The sequence below is a fragment of the Mirounga leonina genome, unplaced genomic scaffold (assembly GCF_011800145.1).
Source record: "Mirounga leonina isolate KUSES-001 unplaced genomic scaffold, KU_Mleo_1.0 Mir_168, whole genome shotgun sequence".
NCBI lineage: Eukaryota > Metazoa > Chordata > Mammalia > Carnivora > Phocidae > Mirounga > Mirounga leonina.
Window position 1 is genome coordinate 5,897,732 of NW_023270426.1, and position 20,797 is coordinate 5,918,528.

At 38.3% G+C, this 20,797-nt stretch overlaps 1 protein-coding gene across 1 annotated transcript in view; it reads left to right on the top strand.

Moving 5' to 3' along the window:
- HSD17B4 (hydroxysteroid 17-beta dehydrogenase 4) overlaps positions 1 to 20,797 on the top strand; it is an 87,131-nt gene that overhangs the window by 24,991 nt on the left and 41,343 nt on the right. Inside the window, exons 9-13 of the mRNA XM_035013980.1 lie at positions 9,564 to 9,655; positions 12,892 to 12,916; positions 14,488 to 14,616; positions 16,851 to 16,954; positions 18,487 to 18,723. Of these exons, the coding sequence (XP_034869871.1) occupies positions 9,564 to 9,655; positions 12,892 to 12,916; positions 14,488 to 14,616; positions 16,851 to 16,954; positions 18,487 to 18,723 (587 nt within the window). The remainder of the gene's footprint in view (positions 1 to 9,563; positions 9,656 to 12,891; positions 12,917 to 14,487; positions 14,617 to 16,850; positions 16,955 to 18,486; positions 18,724 to 20,797) is intronic.

Sequence of the window (20,797 nt, forward strand, 5' to 3'; positions counted from 1 at the left end):
CAGTGTTGCCATTCTTTTATATGTGTCCTAGATCACATGTAAGATCACACAGCAAGAATTTTTCTGGGGTGTGTAGCCAAAAGTAAAATTGCTGAGTTGCAGAATATGCAAATGCTGAACTTAACTAATGCTAAATTATTTTCGCATGGGTTCAACCAATTTAACATCCACCAGTGATTATAGAGTTCTCATTGATCTTTGCTTGGGTTAGGGTCTCTAGGCTTGATTCTCTAGGGAAGTTACAGAACTCAGACAAAGCTGTTAACTCATAGTTATGGTTTTTTACAGTGAAAGGATACAGATTAAAATCTGCAAAGGGGAAAGACACATGGGGTGAATTTCAGGAGAAACCAGCCCCAAGCTTCTAGATGTCCTGGATGCATCTTATTCTCCCGGCAGTGATGTTTGAAGAAATGTGTAAATGTTGCCAACCAGGAAGTTCACCTGAGTGTTGGTGTTCAGTCTTTTTACTGGAGGTCAGTCATGTAAGCATGCACCCCCTGTGTGACTGACTTCAGCCACTCAGACTCCAGCCCCTTGGAGCAAAGATAGGCTTCCTTATAAATCACATTGTTGGCACAAACTGATCAAACTAGTTCAGCATGGCCCAAAGATTCAGGCATATTCTTATTAGTCAGAAAGCTCAGAGCTCATCTCCTAGGAACTGGCCAAGGGCCAGTCTTGAAGACCGACCTTTCTTGGGAGTCTGCAGAGTGTGAGCAACTCAGGCCTGTTGGGTTAACCCTTTTCCTACACCCTAGTCTTGTCCAGATCTTGGCATTGTCACTATATGCCAATCTAGTGAGTATAAAATGGTATCTCTTTGTGTTACTAATTTCTATTTCCCTGATTGCTAACGGCCTCATGCTTTTATTAATATGCCTGCTCACTGGCCAGACATGTTCTTCTATGAAGACAAGTTTTTTGGGCCATTTTGCTATTGAATTACTGTCTTTTTCTTATTAATATGTAGGAATTCTTATTCTGCTATTTTGTAGACATATATTTTGCAAATATATTTTCCCACATACGTGGCAACATACTTTTAATTTTTAAATAAATTGGGATTTAATATTTTGTTATTGGTTTCAAACTTAATAGCTTTGTAGCCTGAAAATGTGGTCTTTGTAATAGTGGTTATTTGAAATTTCTTGGGATATCCTTAATAGGCTAATATATGATCAATTTTTATGAATGTGCCTTGTGTTCTTGAGAAGAAAGAGTATCTTCTAGTTGATAGTAGCAGAGCTCTTTATAGCATAGCAAGCCTGGTAATTGTATTTTTGAAATATTCTTTATATTTATTGGACTTTTTTAAGCTCAACTTTTCAATTATTGAGAAAGATGTATTGGTTTTTGTGCTTTGAAAATAATATATAAATGAATACTACTTTCCTCTTGTATGTCTGTCAATTTTTGACTTGTAATTTTTCAGGCTATTTTATTGATTGCTTGTGTGTTTAGAATTATTAAATCTTTCTTATTAACTGACTTGTTTATTACTGTCTTATGCCCTCTACTATCCTTAATTTTTTTTTTTTAAGTCTTTTTTGTCTAATGTTAAAATAGGTGTTTTTTTTGTGGGTAGGTATTTTCCTGGTATTTCTTTTCTTAATTTTTACTTTCAGTCTTTCTATATTTTTCTGTTGTAGACATTTCTTTTGTGAACTGCCTATCTGGGCAATATAAAAAATCAAATCTGGCAGTGTCTTTTTTAACTGATGAATGTAGTTTATTTACATTTATTGTACCACTGATAAATTTGAATTTTTTCTACCATTTTGTGTTGTGTTGTCTGTTAATAATATTTTTTCTGTGCATCTGTTATTTCTTGTATTTTTTTTTTTTAAAGATTTTATTTATTTATTTATTTGAGAGAGAGAGAGAGAGAAACAGCATGAGAGGGGATAGGGTCAGAGGGAGAAGCAGGCTCCCCGCCGAGCCGGGAGCCCGATGCGGGACTCAATCCCAGGACTCCGGGATCATGACCTGAGCCGAAGGCAGTCGCCCAACCAACTGAGCCACCCAGGCGCCCTCTTGTATTTTTTTTATTACTAGAGATTGTTTTAAAATTTCATTTATTTGCTCTTTTCTATGAAAATATATATACTGTGTCTACTTTAAACAATACACTTTATTTTTTATATTTTTTTATACTTTATTACTAAAGTATGGTTGACATATAGTGTTCTAATAGTTTCAAGCATACAACATAGTGATTCAGCAGTTCTATACATTACACAGTGCTCATCATGATAAAAGTGTAGTTACCATCTGTCACTGTACAATGTTATTACAATATTATTGACTATACCCACTGTGGTCCAATTTTCTTCTCTGGGACTTCTTTATTTTATAACTGGAGGTTTGTACCTCTTTATCCTCTTCACCTATTTTGCCCATCTCCCCAAACTCCTCCCCTCTGGCAATGACCAGTTTGTTCTCTGTTATTAATGAGTCTGTTTCTGTTTTTTGTTTTTTGGTTGGTTGGTTGCATTTTTAGATTCTACATATGAGTAAATCATGTGGTATTTGTCTTTCTCTGACTTATTTCACTTAGCATAATACATTCTAGGTCTTTCCATGTTGTCGCATATGAAAGGATCTCATTCTTGTTTGTGGCTGAGTAATATTCCATTGTAGATATATACCACATATTCTTTAACCATTAATTTCCTGATGGACACTTAGATGGCTTCCATATCTGGGCTTTTGTAAATAACACTTCAATAAACATAGGGGTGCATCTGTCTTTTTGAATTAGTGTTTTTGTTTTCTTTGGGTAATTACCCAGTAGTGGAATAACTGGATCATATGATAGTTCTCTTATTAATTTTTTGAGAACCCTCCATACTGTCTTCCACAGTGGCTGCACCAGTTTGCATTCCCACCAGCAGTGCACGAGCGTTCTTTTTTCTCCACATCCTCACCATCACTTGGCAGTTCTCGTGTTTTTGATTTTAGCTGTTCTGACAGGTGTGAAGTGATATCTCATTGTGGTTTGGTTTGCATTTCCCTGGCGATGAGTGAAAAGATTTTGAGCATCTTTTCATGTGTCTACTGGCCATCTGTACGTCTTCCTTGGAAAAATGTCTTCTCAGGTCCTCTGCCCATTTTTAATCTGATTATTTGTTTTTTTGGTGTGTGTGTTGAGTTGTATAAGTTCTTTATATGTTTTGGGTATTAACCCCTTACTGGATATGCCATTTGTACATACCTTCTCTCATTCAGTAGATTGCCTTTTTGTTTTGTTCGTGGTTTCCTTTGTTGCACAAAAACATTTTATTTTGGTGTAGTTCTGATAGTTTATTTTTGCATTTGTTTCCCTTGCCTGAGGAGACATATCCATAAAAATATTGCTAAGGCTGATGTCCAACAGATTACTGGATGTATATTTATTTCCTTTTTATGGTTACTTTAAATGATGTTTTAACTCCTGTTCTGAACAGTATAAGGATTCAAGAACACTTTAAACCTAGTCAGTCATCCACCTTATGGCTTCTGTGTTATTACTTTCCATTATTATAGTTCTCTTTTTTAAAACTCTATAAATTAGATATTATCATAGTTATTATTATTTTTTAAAGATTTTATTTATTTATTTATTTATTTATTAGAGAGAGTCGTGTGCACAAGTTAGGGGGAGGGACAGAGGAAGAGAGAGAGCAGACTCCCTGCTGAGCAGGGAGCCTGATATGAATCTTGATCCCAGGACCCCGGGATCATGACCTGAGCCAAAGGCAGACGCTTAACTGACTGAGCCACCCAGTTGCCCCATCATAGTTATTATTTTATATGGAAAACATTTGTTTAGATTTATATACATTTACCATTTTTTATATCTTTTACCGTCTCTTTTGGGTCATTTTCCATCTCCTTAGAATATGTCCTTTAGAAGTTCCTTTAGCCCCAGTTTTTTGTATATTTTCTCAGTTTTGTTTATCTTAAATGTATTTATTTCATTTTCATCCTTGAAAGAAAATTTTTCTGCGATCACAATTCTAGTTTGATAGTTATTTTTGCTCAACCTTTTTGATGAATCCGATCCACTTTCTCCTGACTCCGATAGTTGTTGAACTGTCATTTTTTTAATAGATGATTTACTCTTCTCACTGGTGCTTTTAAGATCATGTCTTCCTCTTTTGTGTTGTATTCTTTCATTGATGTATCTGGGCGTGTATTTCTTTTTATGTGTCTAGCATATTCGGTATATTACATTATGATTTCTTGATCTGTGGATTCATGGCTTATATTTATGGTTAGTTTTATAAGTTCCAGAAAAATGTTAGCCTTCATCTTTTGATGCGTTATTCCTCTGCTCTCTTCTTTCTTTCTGTATGTCAATTAGATGTATGTTAGACCTAATTCTGTTCTTTTTCTTTTCTTTCTTTTTCTGTTCTTTTTCTTTCTCTCATAATTACTCTTTAATATTTTGATATTCTCATCTCTTACATTGAATTCTGAATATTTCATCAAATATATCTTTCATTAATTAATTAAAAAAAACTCTTCATCTGTGTCTAATTTACTATTTAACATATTTAAAATTTTTTTTCCTTTTAGTAATCCTTCCTATACCCCACTTCCAGATCTACTCTATTTCCTCTTGATAGTTTCTTTGTGGTTGCTTACCGTTGTGACTGTATTCTTTATTTTTTAAATCAGTAATTAGCTTTCGTATATGATATATTTTAAATTCCAACATCTCCATCTCACTGTAGTTTAAATCTGTTTGTTTCTTTTGATTTTCACTCATGGTGGTTTTCCTTCATGTATTCTTGGTGATTTTTAATCATGAGCTCTTTGTCTCATCTTAATCTGTGTTTATTCTACATTATGAAGTGGTGGTGTTTTCTTCAGAGAGGATTGGTCTTTGCTACCGCTGGTAAACAAGAGACATAGCCAGCCTTGGACTACTTCGGTCTTCCTTGAGCGTTGAGGTTCAGTGCAGAACACTAAAGGCTCAGGACACCATCTTGATGCTGGCCTGCCTCTAAGTATCTATATATTATTGCTGTTATTGGTATCTGCATTCAGAGTAGTCTTGCCTTCACTGCAGTGTAGAGCTAAGGACTATTTTCCTTATTTCTTTCCAGTCGGGGGATACTTTCTCTATCTCAGCAATGCTTCAAAAATCTAATTTCTGGCAGCAGAAGGGTTCTTCAGAGTATGTGGCTTACTGGAATGCTAGAAATCCTGTCATCTGGTATTGTGGAAAAAACACTTGATTGAATAATGAATCTTAAGGTTTAATTCTGTTTTCACATAACTTTGTATGTATTAGCTATGGTAGTTCTCAGGAATTTCACTTACCCCCTTAAACCTTATAAAATTGAGTTTAATAAGATGTGAGTTAACTAGAAAATTTGGGATATGTTTGGAGAACTGGAAAGCAACATATTTACTTAACATTGTTAGTGATAATATGTGAAATAAGATGCAAGGCAGAAGTGTTTTTGCTATGTGGCTTTTGTTGTTTTCTTTTTTCTCACGTAAGGTAATATATGCTCAGTTGGTTTTCATAGATGCATTTTTTGTTGTTGCATTCAGTATAAAGTTAGTCACCTCAACCATGTGAATCTACACAGATTTGTCAGTTGATACATAAGAGAAATGAGAGGAATGATATGTAATGAGATGAATGGTATATAGGTTAAGAATTTGCTTTTTCATGTGATTTGAGGTGGTTGGAGTCTACCTTTGCTTAATAGGGAATTGAGAAAAGTGTGCCATTGGGTTTTTTTCATACTTGAGAGCTATTTTAGAGGCTATAAAGTAAAAAGTTTTTGGAGCTGCTCTTTAATTTACAGGGACTGTAAATGTCATCTTTGTTGCTTTAGCATATTGACCTAAAATTCTATTTTGTCATTTCACAATTAAGATGTGCATTTATTTGATTCTTTAAAGATTATAAAGTATATTAACAAATCATATCTCACTTGAGCCTTGGAACAGGTTGGTGGAATAGGCAGGGAAAGCATTTTAATTAGCATCTTTCTGGTGAAGATACTGGTTCAGGGGGGTTGAGTGATGTGCCCCAAGTCCTACGTTTATGTACATGGCAGGGCTAGCGGTAAAATCCAGGTCTTCCTACTCCTGTGTAGAGTAGGCATACCTCATTTTATTGAGCTTTACTTTGTTGTACTTCACAGAAATTGCAGTTTTTGCAAATTGAAGGTTTGTGGTAACCCTGCATCAAGCACGTCTGTTAGCACTATTTTTCCAACAGCATTTGTTCACTTCATGTCTCTGTGTCACATTTTGGTCATCTTGTAGTATTATTGCTATATTTATTAGGGTGGTCTGTGATCAGTGATCTTTGATGTTACAATTGTAAGTGTTTTAGGGTGTCACATAGAAGACACCCATAGAAGATGGAGAACTCAATAAATATCGCGTGTGTTCTGACTGCTCCACCAGCCAGTCGTTCCTCCATCTCTCTCCCTCTCCTCAGGCCTCCCTGTTTCCTGAAGTTAAACTTAATAACCCTACAATGGCCAATACCTGCTCAAGTGAAAGGAAGATCACATGTCTCTCACTTAAAATCAAAAGCTAGACATGATTAAGTTTAGTGAGGAAGGCATGTCAAATGCCAAGGTAGGCCAAAAGCTAGGCCTCTTGTGCCAACAGTTAGCCAAGTTGTGAAGGCAAAGGAAAAGTTCTTAAAGAAAATTAAAAGTGCTGCTCCAGTCAACACACAAATGATAAGAAAGCAAAACAGCTTTATTTTTATTTATTTATTTATTTTTTTGAGAGAGAGACGGGGTGTGAGCGGGATGGGGGAGGGGCATAGAGAGAGAATCTCAAACAGGCTCATCCCTCAGCAAGCAGCCCAAAGCGGGGCTGAATCTCACAACCCCAAGACCGTAATGACCTGAGCTGAAGTCAAGAGTCGGACGCTTAACTGACCGAGCCACTCAGGTGCCCTGCAAAACCACCTTATTGCTGATGCGGAGAAAGTTTTAGTGGTCTGTGCAGAAGATCAAACCAGCCCCAGCATTCCCTTAAGCCAAAGCCTAATCCAGAGCAAGGCCCCAATTCTGTTCAAGTCTGTGAAGGCTGAGTGTGGTGAGAGAGCTGCAGAAGAAAAGTCTGAAGCTCATAGAAAACAGAATTAAGGGTCGCCTGGGTGGCTCAGTTGGTTAAGCGACTGCCTTCAGCTCAGGTCATGATCCTGGAGTCCCAGGATCGAGTCCCGCATCGGGCTCCCTGCTCAGCGGAGAGTCTGCTTCTCCCTCTGACCCTCCTCCTTCTCATGCTCTCTGTCTCTCATTCTCTCTCTCTCAAATAAATAAATAAAATCTTTAAAAAAAAAAAAAAAGAAAACAGAATTAAACCTTAAGATTCATTACTCAATCGAGGGTTTCTTCCACAATACCAGATGACAGGATTTCTAGCATTCCAGTAAGCCACATACTCTGAAGAACCCTTCTGCTGCCAGAAATTAGATTTTTGAAGCATTGCTGAGATAGAGAAAGTATCCCCCGACTGGAAAGAAAGAAGGAAAATAGTCCTTAGCTCTACACTGCAGTGAAGGCAAGACTGCTCTGAATGCAGATACCAATAACAGCAATAATATATAGATACTTAGAGGCAGGCCAGCATCAAGATGGTGTCCTGAGCCTTTAGTGTTCTGCACTGAACCTCAACGCTCAAGGAAGACCGAAGTAGTCCAAGGCTGGCTGTGTCTCTTGTTTACCAGCGGTAGCAAAGACCAATGCAGCTGGTGACTTTATATTGAAGCCAGTGTTCATTTACCATTCTGAAGATCCCAGGGCCCTGAAGAATTATGCCAAATCTACCCCGCCTGGATTCTATAAATGGGACAGCAAAGCCTTGATGACAGAACATTTGTTGACAGCATGGTTTTTTGAATATTTTAATATTCAAGAGCTTTAATATTGAATCTTTTAAGCTCACTGTTGAGACCCAGTACTCAAAAGAAAAGATCCCTTTCAAAATATTACTCCTCATTAACAATGTACCTGCTCACCCAAGAGCCCTGGTGGAGGTATGGGAGATCAATGTTGTTTTCAGGCCTGCTAACATCATCCATTCTGCAGTCATTTCAGCTTTTAAGTCTTATTATTTAAGAAATACATTTCATAAGCTATAGCTGCCAGAGATGGTGATTCCTCTCATGGATCTGGGAAAAATAAATTCAGAACCTTCTGGAAAGGATTCATCATCTAGATGCCATTAAGAACATTTGTGATTTGTGGGAGGAAGTTAAAATATCAACATTCACAGGAGTTTGGACGAAGTTGGTGCCAGCTATCATGGATGACTTTGAGAGGTTCTAGACTTCTGTGGAGGAAGTCACTGCAGATGTGGTGGAAACAGCAAGAGAACTAGCATTAGAAGTAGAGCCTGAAGATGGGACTGAATTGCTGCCATCGTGTGATAAGACTTGAATGGATGAGGCGTTGCTTCTTACGGATGAGCAGAGAAAGTGGCTTCTTGAGATGGACTCCTGGTGGAGATGGCGTGAAGATTGTTGAATGACAACACAGGATTTAGGACATGACATACCCTTAGTTGATAGAGCAGCGGCAGGGCCCGAGAGATTGAGTCCAATTTTGAAAGAAGTCCTCGTGTGGGTAAAATGCTATCAAACAGCATCGCATGCAACAGAGAAATTATTTGTAAAAGGCCGAGTTAATCGATGAGGCAGACTGCATTGTCTTATTTTAAGAAATTGCCACAGCCTTCAGCAACCACCACCCTGATGGGTCTGCAGCCATCTGCATGGAGGCAGGACCATCCTCTAGCTAAAACACTGCAACTTACTGAAAGCTCAGGTGATGGTTGGCATTTTTAAGCAATAAAATATTTTAAAATTGAGATGTGTACATTTTTATTTTAGTCATAAGGCTACTGCACACTTTAACTGATTATAGGATAGCATAAACATAACTTTTATATGCAGTGGGGAACCAAAAAATTCACCTGCCTAGCTTTGTTGGGATATTTGCTTTATTGTGGTGGTCTGGAACCAAACCCACAATATCTCCAAGGTATGCCGGTTCCTTTCACTCTGTTAAGTTGCTCACAGAAGAGCGTGCAGTGGGAAAATACTGCTTACACTTTGTTACCCATCAGAATGGTTGCATTTCATGTCATTGTCTTACTGCCATTGCAATTGTTAGTGCTCTTGTGTAGTTTCCTGGCTTCTGGTTAGATTGCTGGGAGAATGAAATAGTTTTGGGAATGAATGGTACTTCAGTTCCTCATGTTAAATAGAGTTTTGCCCATTAGTTACTCCCTAGGCAGCTCCAACTTGTCTTCACCTGAATAGTATGTTACCGTTCTTGGAAAGGTGTGTCTGTTACTTTCTAAGAAGCTTGAGGGAGCTTCTGGAATTTCTCCATTGGGATGCAACAGTTCTTCCAGAAGCTCTGAATGTTAGGCTGATTGATTATAGAGATCTAATTTTGTTCTTACTTATTTAACAATTCTCTGAGTTACCTATAATTTATAAGGAAGGAGTTTTCAGAAAGCACAATCATTGCTTAAGTATGTAGACATTCTTGTTTATAACCTTTTTTTGGTCTTTCTTTCAGATCTCGTGGAAGCTCTGAAGCCAGATTACGTGGCCCCCCTGGTCCTTTGGCTTTGCCATGAGAGCTGTGAGGAAAATGGTAGCTTGTTTGAGGTATTCCACAGCTTCCTGCTTTCTCTCAAAGCAGTACTTGTGTGTTATATGTACAAAATGATCAAAACATTAATATTTTCCAGTTGCTCACATTTGTAAACATCTGTAAGAGTTGATATCACTTGTGTATTTTTTATCATGGATAACTAAGGAACAAATGTTGATGAATGTCTTTCTTAGAAGAAGTAAAAGCACCTTCATACCTTCTGTTTATCCTTATTTCTTAATTTCTGGTGTTCTTACCAAATGAAAACATGGCTGGTTTGATGTGTTTACTCAAATAGAGAAAGTTTTATTTGGTTTGGGAACTTGGATGTGGAAGTAGAAGGACAAAGAGTAGGGTTTAGAGTCAGCGAGGCCAGGTTTTGAATTCTTTGTTTTGATAATTGCTGGCTCACTGGAATATCATACAAATTAACGTCCCTGAGCGTCAGTTTTCTTGGGTTCTTGTGGTGACAACTAGAAATCATATTTTTATTTTTTAAAAAGATTTATTTATTTGAGAGAGAGAGGCATAGAAAGTGCAAGCAGGAGGGGGGCAGAGGGAGAGGGAGAGAGAAACTAAAGCAGACTCCACACTGAGCATGGAACCTGGCACAGGGTTTGATTGCACGACCCAGAGATCATGACCTGAGCTGAAACTGAGAGTCGGACACTTAGCCAGCTGAGGCACCAGGTGCCCCGAAATCATATTTTTAAAATTTTGGCATTGGATCTAGTACGTAACAGTCACACTTCAGGGGTGCCTGGGTGGCTCAGTTGTTAAGCGTCTGCCTTCGGCTCAGATCATGATCTCAGGGTCCTGGGATTGAGTCCCGCCTTGGGCTCCCTGCTCAGCGGGGAGCCTGCTTTTCCCTCTGCCTCTGCTGCTCCCCCTGCTTGTGCTCTCTCGCTCTCTCTGTCAAATAAATAAATAAAATCTTGAAAACAAAACAGAAAAATCAGTCACACTTCAGTTGTAACTATTATATCACTATAGTAGAAGTTTAGTCTGGGTATCATATATCAGTAAACATAACTTATTATTTTAACTTTAAAAATAAACATTTCCATTTTTCCTTGTTGCAGAACTTTAAATGTTTATTGTAAAAATAAAAAGCACACATCCAGTGAGATCCAGTTTTCACTCCACAAAGTCCTTTTAGATTTCTTTATGCCAATTTATACATCTTTTATTTCTCATTTGGGTGTGATCTCTTTTTTCCTAGAACTGTTAATATTTTAGATCGCCGCCCCCAACCCCTATTTTATTCTCTGTGGTAATAATGAACGTCTTCTATGAAGAATACTAGGAAATCCAAAAATATATCTTGGTAGCAAAATAAGCTGGCTTAGTTTGAAGTGAACGTTATATTAATCTGATGCATTTGAATAAAAAGCTGTTTAAAAACAGTTTGCATATGTCTAAGCAGAAATGTGTGCCCCCACTTCCTAATCACAGCCATTGAGTGTGAATTGTGGAAAATTAGAGGTGGAAGGAACTTTATAAGACCTTTGCAAATTTAGTAGTATTAAACCATCTGGGGCTCAGAATTTGGTCTATTTGTCTTTTATATCATTAAGGAATTTTTTAAACTTTTTGTGTTTTATATTTACATTTATTATTAATTCTATGGACAAAAATCATACATGCCTTTGTAGAAAACTTAAAATATCCTGGGAAGTGTACAGAAGAAAATAAAATTTGTCCGCATTACCCCTATCTAGATATAACTACTATTAGTATTTTTTTGTATCCTTCCAGGCTTTTATTAGATGTGCATCTTATATGAATAATCTCTTTTCTTAGATCTGCATTTTATATACACAGCCAAACCTATGCAGACAACAAGGTCATTTTGTAGGTGAAGTTTAATATGTGGTTGCTCTTTTACTATGTTGTGAACATTTTTAGTGAGGAACATTTGGTGTGCATGATTGATAGTTATAGTAAGAAACATCTGTGATATTCTGACTGAAGCCTTGAAAATAAATTTTGCCACTTTGTTTGCAAGGTTCTGAGAGGTATCTAGAGTGTAAGGTAGAGATTCTTTGGCTCAGTGCCTGGGGCTCAGTGCCTGGGAGGAGCTTACAGCTTGTTGCTTCATTCCCCAAATATGGTAAAATATGATCTCTCTCTTGTCTGTTACATAAAACCACTGTTGATGTGTCTCCTCTGCCAGCATCAGGACTGATGGGTCTATTGTAAAAGTTGTGGGCATATTCATACAGAGGCAAAGGGTGATAAAAAGCCATACTTGACCGAGAGCCCTAAGATGCGTTCTGTCTGCTGATACATTTTCTGTTGTCCTGTTCATGTGGAATTCTCATGATAAATTCCAGCACACTGTAGTTGTGCTTGAAGATTGACAACAAGATTTTTTTCTTTTTTTATCACTCTCCTCTGGGGATTCCCTTGCATGACCTCTGGAAAAAAAACTGATCTTTCCATGTAGCAGTTAATGTATTTGGTCATTTGCCTTCTCTCTCTAAAGATGCTTTATTAAAATGACTATACATAGTTCATTAAGTCAAGTCCTACTTTTATGTTTCTTTCCTTTTTATTTTTTTATTCACTAGAACCTTCTAGAGGGACATGTTCTTTCACGCCTGTGTTGTGCTGGGCAGTTTTAATGTTTTATATTGTTTCACCTTCATGGTTATCTCATGAAGAGTAGTCTCATTATATTACATAAGGGGAAATTTGGATTTAGGGAATTCAGATAATTTGTTGAGGGTCACACAACTAGTAAGTAGAAGAAATTAGTACAAAGCCTTGTTTTCTGACCTCAGGCATGCTTTTCCATCAGTTCGCTTTTCTACTACCTTGTGCTGCTTTGTATTTCTACTCTGATAAGATGAATGTCGCTCAGTCCTGGAGGTCAGTGGGCTTTTGTAGAGCTGTCTTCTTTTCATTCACTGTGATCTAGCCCTCTAATACTCTTATAGAGGTAGATGCCTGTTTTTCTTTCTTTCTTTTTTTTTTTTTTTTAAAGATTTTATTTATTTTTGACAGAGAGAGAGAGAGAGAGCACAAGCAGGGGGAGCAGCAGAGGGAAAGGGAGAAGCAGACTCCCTGCTGAGCAGGGAGCCCAATGCGGGGCTCGATCCCAGGACCCCAGGATCATGACCTGAGCCGAAGGCAGACGCTTAACCGTCTGAGCCACCCAGGCGCCCCGATGCCTGTTTTTCTAATTTAACAAATCTCTGTGTGATTCACTCTCGATGGTATAACTGTTTTTTCTTCTTTTTGGTAGGTTGGAGGAGGATGGATTGGAAAACGTAAGTCTCCTTCAGTGTTTGGTTTGCTGTACGTTTCTGTATTTTTAACCCCGCACATCCAACTGGAGCTGCGTAAAGATCTTGCCAAATGCCTCATTCTTGGAGTTCATGCATACATATTCACACTCAAACATGGTTCTACCAAAAGGTATTCTAAAATGTGGAAGCTGTTCTGCAGGCCTTTGGTATTTTCAAGAAACTGTTGAGTTTTTGTGGTTGTTTTTCCTGTCAGCAGCCCTTATTCAGGACTTGTCTGTTCCTTCAGACAGCACGATCTCTTTTTATATTGGTGTTTGTCCTCCCATATCTCTGGCGTCCCACATGATAGTTCTCGCTATTTCTGCAGAGAAGTGAGTGGGAGAGAGGACTGTTTGGAAAAGCTGGGAAGAGCCCTGTGCTAGATGGCACAGCGGGAAGGTTCTCCAGTTCCCTTATTGGATTCTTTTCTTCCTTGGGGCCATGAGGCAACAGGAGGTGACAGTGAGGAATCACAGTGACAACTTGCTGAGACAGAAATTGCAGTTGATGTCTGGAAATTATTCCACTTCATTCCAGTAGGAAACTCATGTTTCCTTTCTTCAACCCTCTCTTTCTCCAGCTTTCAAATCTTTTGTGCTGCAAATTGGATAATTGTTTCATGACATTTAAAAAAATATTGTGAAAATTCCAGTATCCCAAATCAAGTTTTCAGTTGGCTGCTGGTATCAAAGTTAATTATTTAAAAAGTGGTCATTATTGGAGGGTATCGTTATAACATAGAGTATCAATATTTTTATCATTAATGACCGTTCTTTTTGGTTATTAAAGTAACATACTATTTAAGCATTGTTCAGTATAAGTGTCTCGGGATATCCATTTGGAAAGAAAATCAGTTGTTGAAATAAAAATAAAAGCTTTTTCCGGGACTTTATCAGTAGGAAAGCTCTAGAAGCAGGCTTTTCTGTCATTGCCTGAAACAGATCTTTAGTTTAATAATCGTCGAAGTCTGACCATCGTGTTTAAATAAGGTTATTAGTGGCTATTTTATTCCTTGGGCTCTTTGAAAAGAAAATGGTGTTAAAAATTCTCCTCGTAGAACTTCTATAGCAATGATGATTTTTGTGCATCTGCCCTATTCTAGTTGACTTCCTGTGGAAAAGGAACAAGAGCAAAGGGGGGCGCGAGGGAGAATTATTTGGGGCTGTGTGATGTATTAATTTGGTTATCTGGAGTCTTTGACCTGTTATCACCATCTGAGTGATCTGTGGTCATGAAGTCAATCTTTTGGTGTGATTATGTATAATTAAAATTTTTCTGGTTCAGCCGCACATTCTACCTTTAGGAGTGTCTGGCATAGTCAGAGGAGAGGTTTTTCCCTTCAGCTTTAAATTTTTTTTTTTAATTCACATTATTTCAAGAAAAATACATTTAAAGGCTTGTAGTAAAACTCTTCGGATGTTAGAATCTGTTTTTCCCCCTGAATTCCCTTTCTCTTAAAGTTAAAAAAAAGTTCAGAGGGCTCAGATGAATTTTACTTTCTCTGTCCCTCTTAGACTCTGTGCTCAGTGTCTTCATTTTGTTTCTGTGACCAGTACGCTGGGAGCGGGCCCTTGGAGCCATTGTGAGACAGAAGAATCAGCCGATGACTCCTGAGGCCGTGAAGGCCAACTGGAAGAAGATCTGTGACTTTGATAATGCCAGCAAGCCCCAGAGAATTCAAGGTAGAGCCCCAAGTCCGTTCACTCCCGGCTGGGAAACCAGAGGCAACAGAGCGTTCTCTGCTCTTTCGGAATTGTCTCCTGTTTTAACTAGGGCACATTTTCTGCTCTGGTAGCTATTAGAACTCTTCAAATTTAAGATTATATATATATCAGCCCCCCTGTCCATTTTCCTGGCTTGTTGTAATCCTTTTTTTTTTTGGTGGGTGTCCAGGTTGGGGATGGTGTGAAGCATTCACCCTTTCGTGCTCTACGCATCTACTCCCTGTCTGACGGCTCGTTTCAGAGTCTTCTGTTACCTAACCATATACTCTTTACCTCACCGAATTTTTCTCTATTGCCCTAAAAGTTCGTTTAGGCCAATTTTGTTTAGGCGTAGCTCTTTTCTGTCTGGCGAGTAGATTTTGCTTTGTTTTTAGCGCTTTGTCTTTGCCGCTGTTTCTCTCCCCTTCTCAAACGCCCCTTCCTCCCTTTATCACGTCTGTTAATTTTAGTGCTTCTTTAGAAATCTAAGCTCAAGCCCGGGATGTTCACCAAACCACCCCCATATATTTCATGCTACGTGGATCTCTCTCGGCTCAACCCTGACCACTTGGCATCTCATCAGAGCTGCTTTTGCGTCCTAAGTATGTGGTTTCTTAACTGTGCAGTATGTTCCTCTGGAGGCAGAGACTGTGTCTTGTAAGCACTGCTCTTGTATTCGGTGCCAAACTCAGGAAGGATTCATAAATGCTTGTTAACGTGAATTATTGAGTCGTCTGTGGTCTGTCACAGGAATAGCAAGCAGTAGAAGTCATATTTTTTCTAGTATAACTCACATATAGTATATGATGTTTAAAGGACTTTTCTGGGAAAGATAATGATTCAGGATTATTTTACAGACAAATCTTTTTCTTTTTTCTTTTAGTAATTTTGTATTCAGTGTTTGGTAGGAGAATATATCTAAAAAACTGACTATTCTGGCTTTTTTTCCCTCCTTAATGACACTTTCCTGTCTGCTGGTACACTCACTGAAATTCTCATTGTGCTCTTTCTCAATCAGATGATAATAACATCATTGTTATGTCGTTGATGGGAGCATTTGCTGTTTTCCATATTTTGATGTTGGAGATAAATTTAGCCTGTGAATAACAGTCACCCATTGATGAAAAGGAATGGAAGGAAAAAGGAAGAAACATAAAAACTTCCCTCTGATGTCCAAGTTCCGCTTTATTGCCTTAAAAGTATTATAAAGAAAAAACTACCTAAATGAATCATGTAATTATAAATGAAAAAAATGCCTCTAAGTATTTGAGGTACAGTTAGAAGAAAAATCTCATCTTTTCTGTACAGCTGTTCTCATCTTACAGATGACACGACTAAGCGCCCCACAAATGCAATGATCGGTCCAAGCTTGCTCAGCATCTGAGCCGAGTTAACTCAGGCTGCCCGTGTCTGGGTGCCGTGCTTTCAGCCTGTAGCAAGGTGACTTTCAGTTACAAGCCTCCTTCTGGCAGCAGTGTGAGTGGGGGGGTGAGGGGACGATTCAGTGGCCCCAAGCCTCTCCATTAGTGTCACCAGGAATGGGAGATTTCCCCGATCACATCGCATTCTGTGGTTTGCTTAGAGGTTTTGTCCGAGTTTGGAAGGAGGTCCGTAGCGCCAGGGTTTGTTAGAAAAGTCCCAGAGTCTTTGGAATCTTATGGCCTATGTAGATGCCCCGTGAATCTCCTTCGTTAACCTTTAGACCCCACAGCAGCAGCTTCTGAACCCTGTCTGGAATCTCTGGTCATAGTGATGGTTTTCCCTGGAAGAATTTTTAGTACTGTCTTCAGAGCTATCACTTGAGACGTGGGGGGCTCAGGGGTAATCTTGGCATTGTTCCATCCCGGAGGAGGGGGCAGTGGTGGGGAGAAAAGGGAAGTTAGCTTTTCCTTTACCAAAAATTGCATGTCTCTGGTCGAGGGTCCCAGTCTACGGAGTTCTAAAATCTGTCAGAGACGTTGCAAAGCTCAGAACCTCCTTAGACTCATAATCCAGGAAGAGTATGCTGGACAGTGCCTTGTTCTCCAATGAAAACCCCCAGTTACCCTTGGTCTGTTTCAAAGTCTTTGACGGTTTTTTCCTGTAATAGCCGACCTCTCATTCAGTACTGTGGCAGGCTTGCTCAATGTCATAGGAGTGATTAGCGAGCACGTCGATAGCTTTTCTTAGTCACATCTTTAACAAAAGCATCGTTGTTGTTATTATTTCTTTAGAATCAATTGGCAGTATAATTGAAGTTCTAAATAAAATAGATTCAGAGAGAGGAGTTTCGACAAATCCTACGAGTCACGCAGCATCAACAGCTACATCGGAATTTGTAAGTGGGGGAGAGAAGCCTATGTTTTTTCTGAAGATTCTCTCTTTTCTTTTTTTCTCCCTTTTTTCTCTTCTTTCACACAAAAAATATTATTTTCCAAGCTACTAATTTACTGTTAAATAGGAAAGATAGATGATGACAAAACTTTTTATAAAATATGTACCTAATAGTTATAGAATTTGAATGAACATAAGGCTAAGATGTAGCCTTGTGTAACTTTTACTTCTTTTTTTAATTTTTAATTAATTTATTTAGTTAGTTATTTTTACTTTTGCTTCTTTAGTATAATTAGACAAGTATCTCACCCCGCCCCCCTCCCCCCCCCACTTTTTGGTACTGTTGTGGATAAGCCTACTTTAGTTACTCTTTTTCTAACTTTTTAGAAAAGGATATCTATTTAAGTGCCTCTTTGGAGCTTTTTTTTTTTTTTCCTCAGGGAAAGCATCAATAGATTGTATTTTGGAACTATTTCAACATGGCTGCAAATAAAGAGCCTCCCATTGTGTCCAAAATTCTAATAGAACTGTGGTTATAGCTCGTGAAGTTCACTGATTTACTGTCTCCCGTATTTAGCCTTTAAACAAAAAATTATAGTGCATAAATAGAAGAAATAAATCATTTGATGCATTTGATTTTGGAGTTCTGTGACTCAGGGCAAACATCGTGATAAAGTTAACAATCTAATTTTAACCCTAAGAATATGATCGGGTTATAAATATGATTTTACTTTAGAATAGGATTTGGCAAACTCTTTCAGGACAGGGCCAGATGATAAATGTTTTATAGATCACGTACTATTTCTGTCACATATTCTTCCTGTTTTTCTTTTTTTAACCATTCCTTAAAAATGTAAAAATCATTCTTAGCTCTCAGTCCTTGTTTACTGACTCCTGTTTCAGAATGAACATGGTCGACAGTTGGACATCATTCTTTTTTAACCTAATACATACTTTACACGTTAGCTAGACATATCATAACTAAGTAGAAAAATACAATATCAGTGAGATAAGGGACATTCCTAACAAGGAACTTAAGGTAAAATCGCAATTTAACTAAAACCATTGTGAGGCAGTCTCATTTACAAGCATTATGCAGTGTTTTGCTCATCTCTTTACAGTGAATTTTATACAGTAGCTCTTATAGGGCAATTCACTATCCCTATTTATGACACATTCATAATAATGATGATTTTTTTTGTATTTTTGAGTTGCTAATAGTTGCCGGATTAATAGGGCTTCTCACCATCAGATATAGGAAATTTGAAAATGAGACAAACTGTCGGTAAGAAGCAAACAATAAAAAAGTACTTATCTGTAAATGAAACCCTTTTCTACACATTTTCTGATTGTTTGCTATTAAAATATAATGAAACAGTTCAGAGACCCCATGGATTTCACCAACATGGCATTCTATTCACATCTGTTCGAAAGCAAAATAGGTATGCAAGCAGTTGGTAGTTTTGAAGAAGTTAAAATGTTAAGTATTGGACAAAAGTATCAGTGAAAAAATAATTTTCTACACCTCTCTCACAGGCTGGAGCCATTGGCCATAAGCTTCCTCCCTTTTCTTCTGCTTACACGGAACTGGAAGCTATTATGTATGCCCTTGGCGTGGGGGCATCAATCAAGGAACCGAAAGATATGAAATTTATATATGAAGGAAGCACCGATTTCTCCTGTTTGCCTACCTTTGGAGTTATTATAGCTCAGAAACCTATAGTAGGTGGAGAATTATCAGGGATTCCTGGGTTTTCAGTCAACTTGGAAAAGGTATGCGTAATAAGAAAACTTTATTTTGCTTTTTTTTGGTTTCTTTAAATATGATTGATCTCTGTCACATATGTGTGTGTGTGCATGCGTGCACATGTGTATTAATAAAATTGTGGCACTTGATTCAGGAATAAAGACTTAGCATATCTTTTGATTTTTCTTGAAGCATAAAAGAGAGGAGAGTTAGTTGAAAGGGCAAGCAAAAAGAAGAAAACAACAATTAGGTCCTGTGCCCCAACTGTGGCATCATGTTCTTAATTCTCTCTCTGCCATTTACTTACTGTTCGACCAAGGGTAAAGAACTTCACCAAGCTTCAGTTTCCTTGTCTATAAAACGGGGGTGATAATTTTTACCTGATGTTCCTGGTGAAGGAGTAAACCAGGTGGTGATCTGGGAAGAGTATTTGAGGCACAGAGAAGAAGTGTGGAAGGCCCTGAGGCAGGTGCATGCTTGGCTTGTTTTGGGAACAGCAAGGGGGCCAGTATAGCTGTTGGAGGAACGGGAGGGCAGTGGTAGGAGAAGAGGGCCTTGTGGTCATTAGAGGGATTTCAGCTTACCCTCTGATTAACACGGGGGCGGGGGCAGTCTGTAGTGCTTTGAACGGAAGAGTGATAGGATCTGCCTGTGTTCGCTCACAGGCTCATTTCTGCTACTGTGTAGATTATATGGGAGCCCAGCAGAAGCAGAGAAACCTGTTAGGAGTCTCTTCTGTAATTTAAGCAAAAGGCTGGATGTGAGGGAAAGGAAAAAGGAGTCAATGATGAAGGTTTTTGTAACTGGGATGATGTATGTGCATATATGTCTCTATACATTATTTATGATTAATTACATATAACACGCTTAATATGTATAGTAGTTACATATAACATTATGTATGGTAAGGTAGATATATCCAATTACTTTAAGGTGGGCATGATCAGGAGTTGGTTTTGGACAGACTTGAGATTCTATTACTTATTCAGGTGGAGGTATAAAATTATAAAATAGGTAGTTGAATATGTGAGTCTTGAGTTTGGGGGAGGGGTCTCACTGGCGTTCTTAGGCTTTCAGTGCTGTGTAAAGACACCAGACTAGATGAAATCACGTAATGTATGAGTGTAAGAGGAGAAGAGCCTGAGCTCAGGGACCCTGCAAGTGTTGAGAAGGTGAAGACATGAGGAAGAATTAGCAAGAGAGACTGAGAAGGAATGGCTGGTGAGGTATGAGCTCTGACGAGTATCAGGAGGATGTGGTGTTTGAGAAGCAAAGTGAACAAATTGTTTCAGGAAGGAAGGAGTCGAACAACTGTGAGAAAGCTTTTGAGGTGGGGTAGATTTCATTGTTTTGGAGTAAGGTTCAGAGACTGAGCCCGGGGATAACTCTTAAATCATAGAGCTGTGAGCCAATTTCTCTGACTTTGGTAATTAGAGGACCCATTCACTAGAGGATCAGTTAGCCCATTGCTGCTCTGAATCTGTGAAAAATGATTTTATTTGAGCATCTGATGAAGTTGGGAAGGAGGCAAGAGATATGTACCAGGTGGTTTGTTGTTTTAGTCCCTGTCCCATGGTATTCTGTTTGGATAATTCAAGTACAAACAAAGCAAATGTTTCAAAATTCTGCAAAATACTCCTTCAGGGTTGGAAGGAGTTGGAACAATCATAAATGGTGTTCACAGTCTTCGGCGGGGAAGAATAGCCATCTTGAGTTGAAACCCCCGTCTTCCCAGCTTCAAGCTTCCAGGCCATGTGATACAGTGGACTGTCCTGCACTTGTCCCGTTTGTTCCCTTCTGGCTTTGGAGGAAGACGCAGAATTAAAGCTGTCCCCTGCCAGTGGGGTGTGGTCATTTGAATATGTGGGTCAGGTTTTGTTTTTCCTGTCCTATTATTTTCCTACATATATTGGTGTATTCTTGTTTCCATCCATTGAGGTTAAGGGGCTATCAAGTTACACAGTGTCCTTGGTATCTACTAATAGATAATTTAGAAGATATATCTTATGGATGCACATATATCTACGGCTATATCTATAGATATAGATAATTTATAAGATACTACACCAAGGAAATGTTGACCATGATAGTTTTTTACTT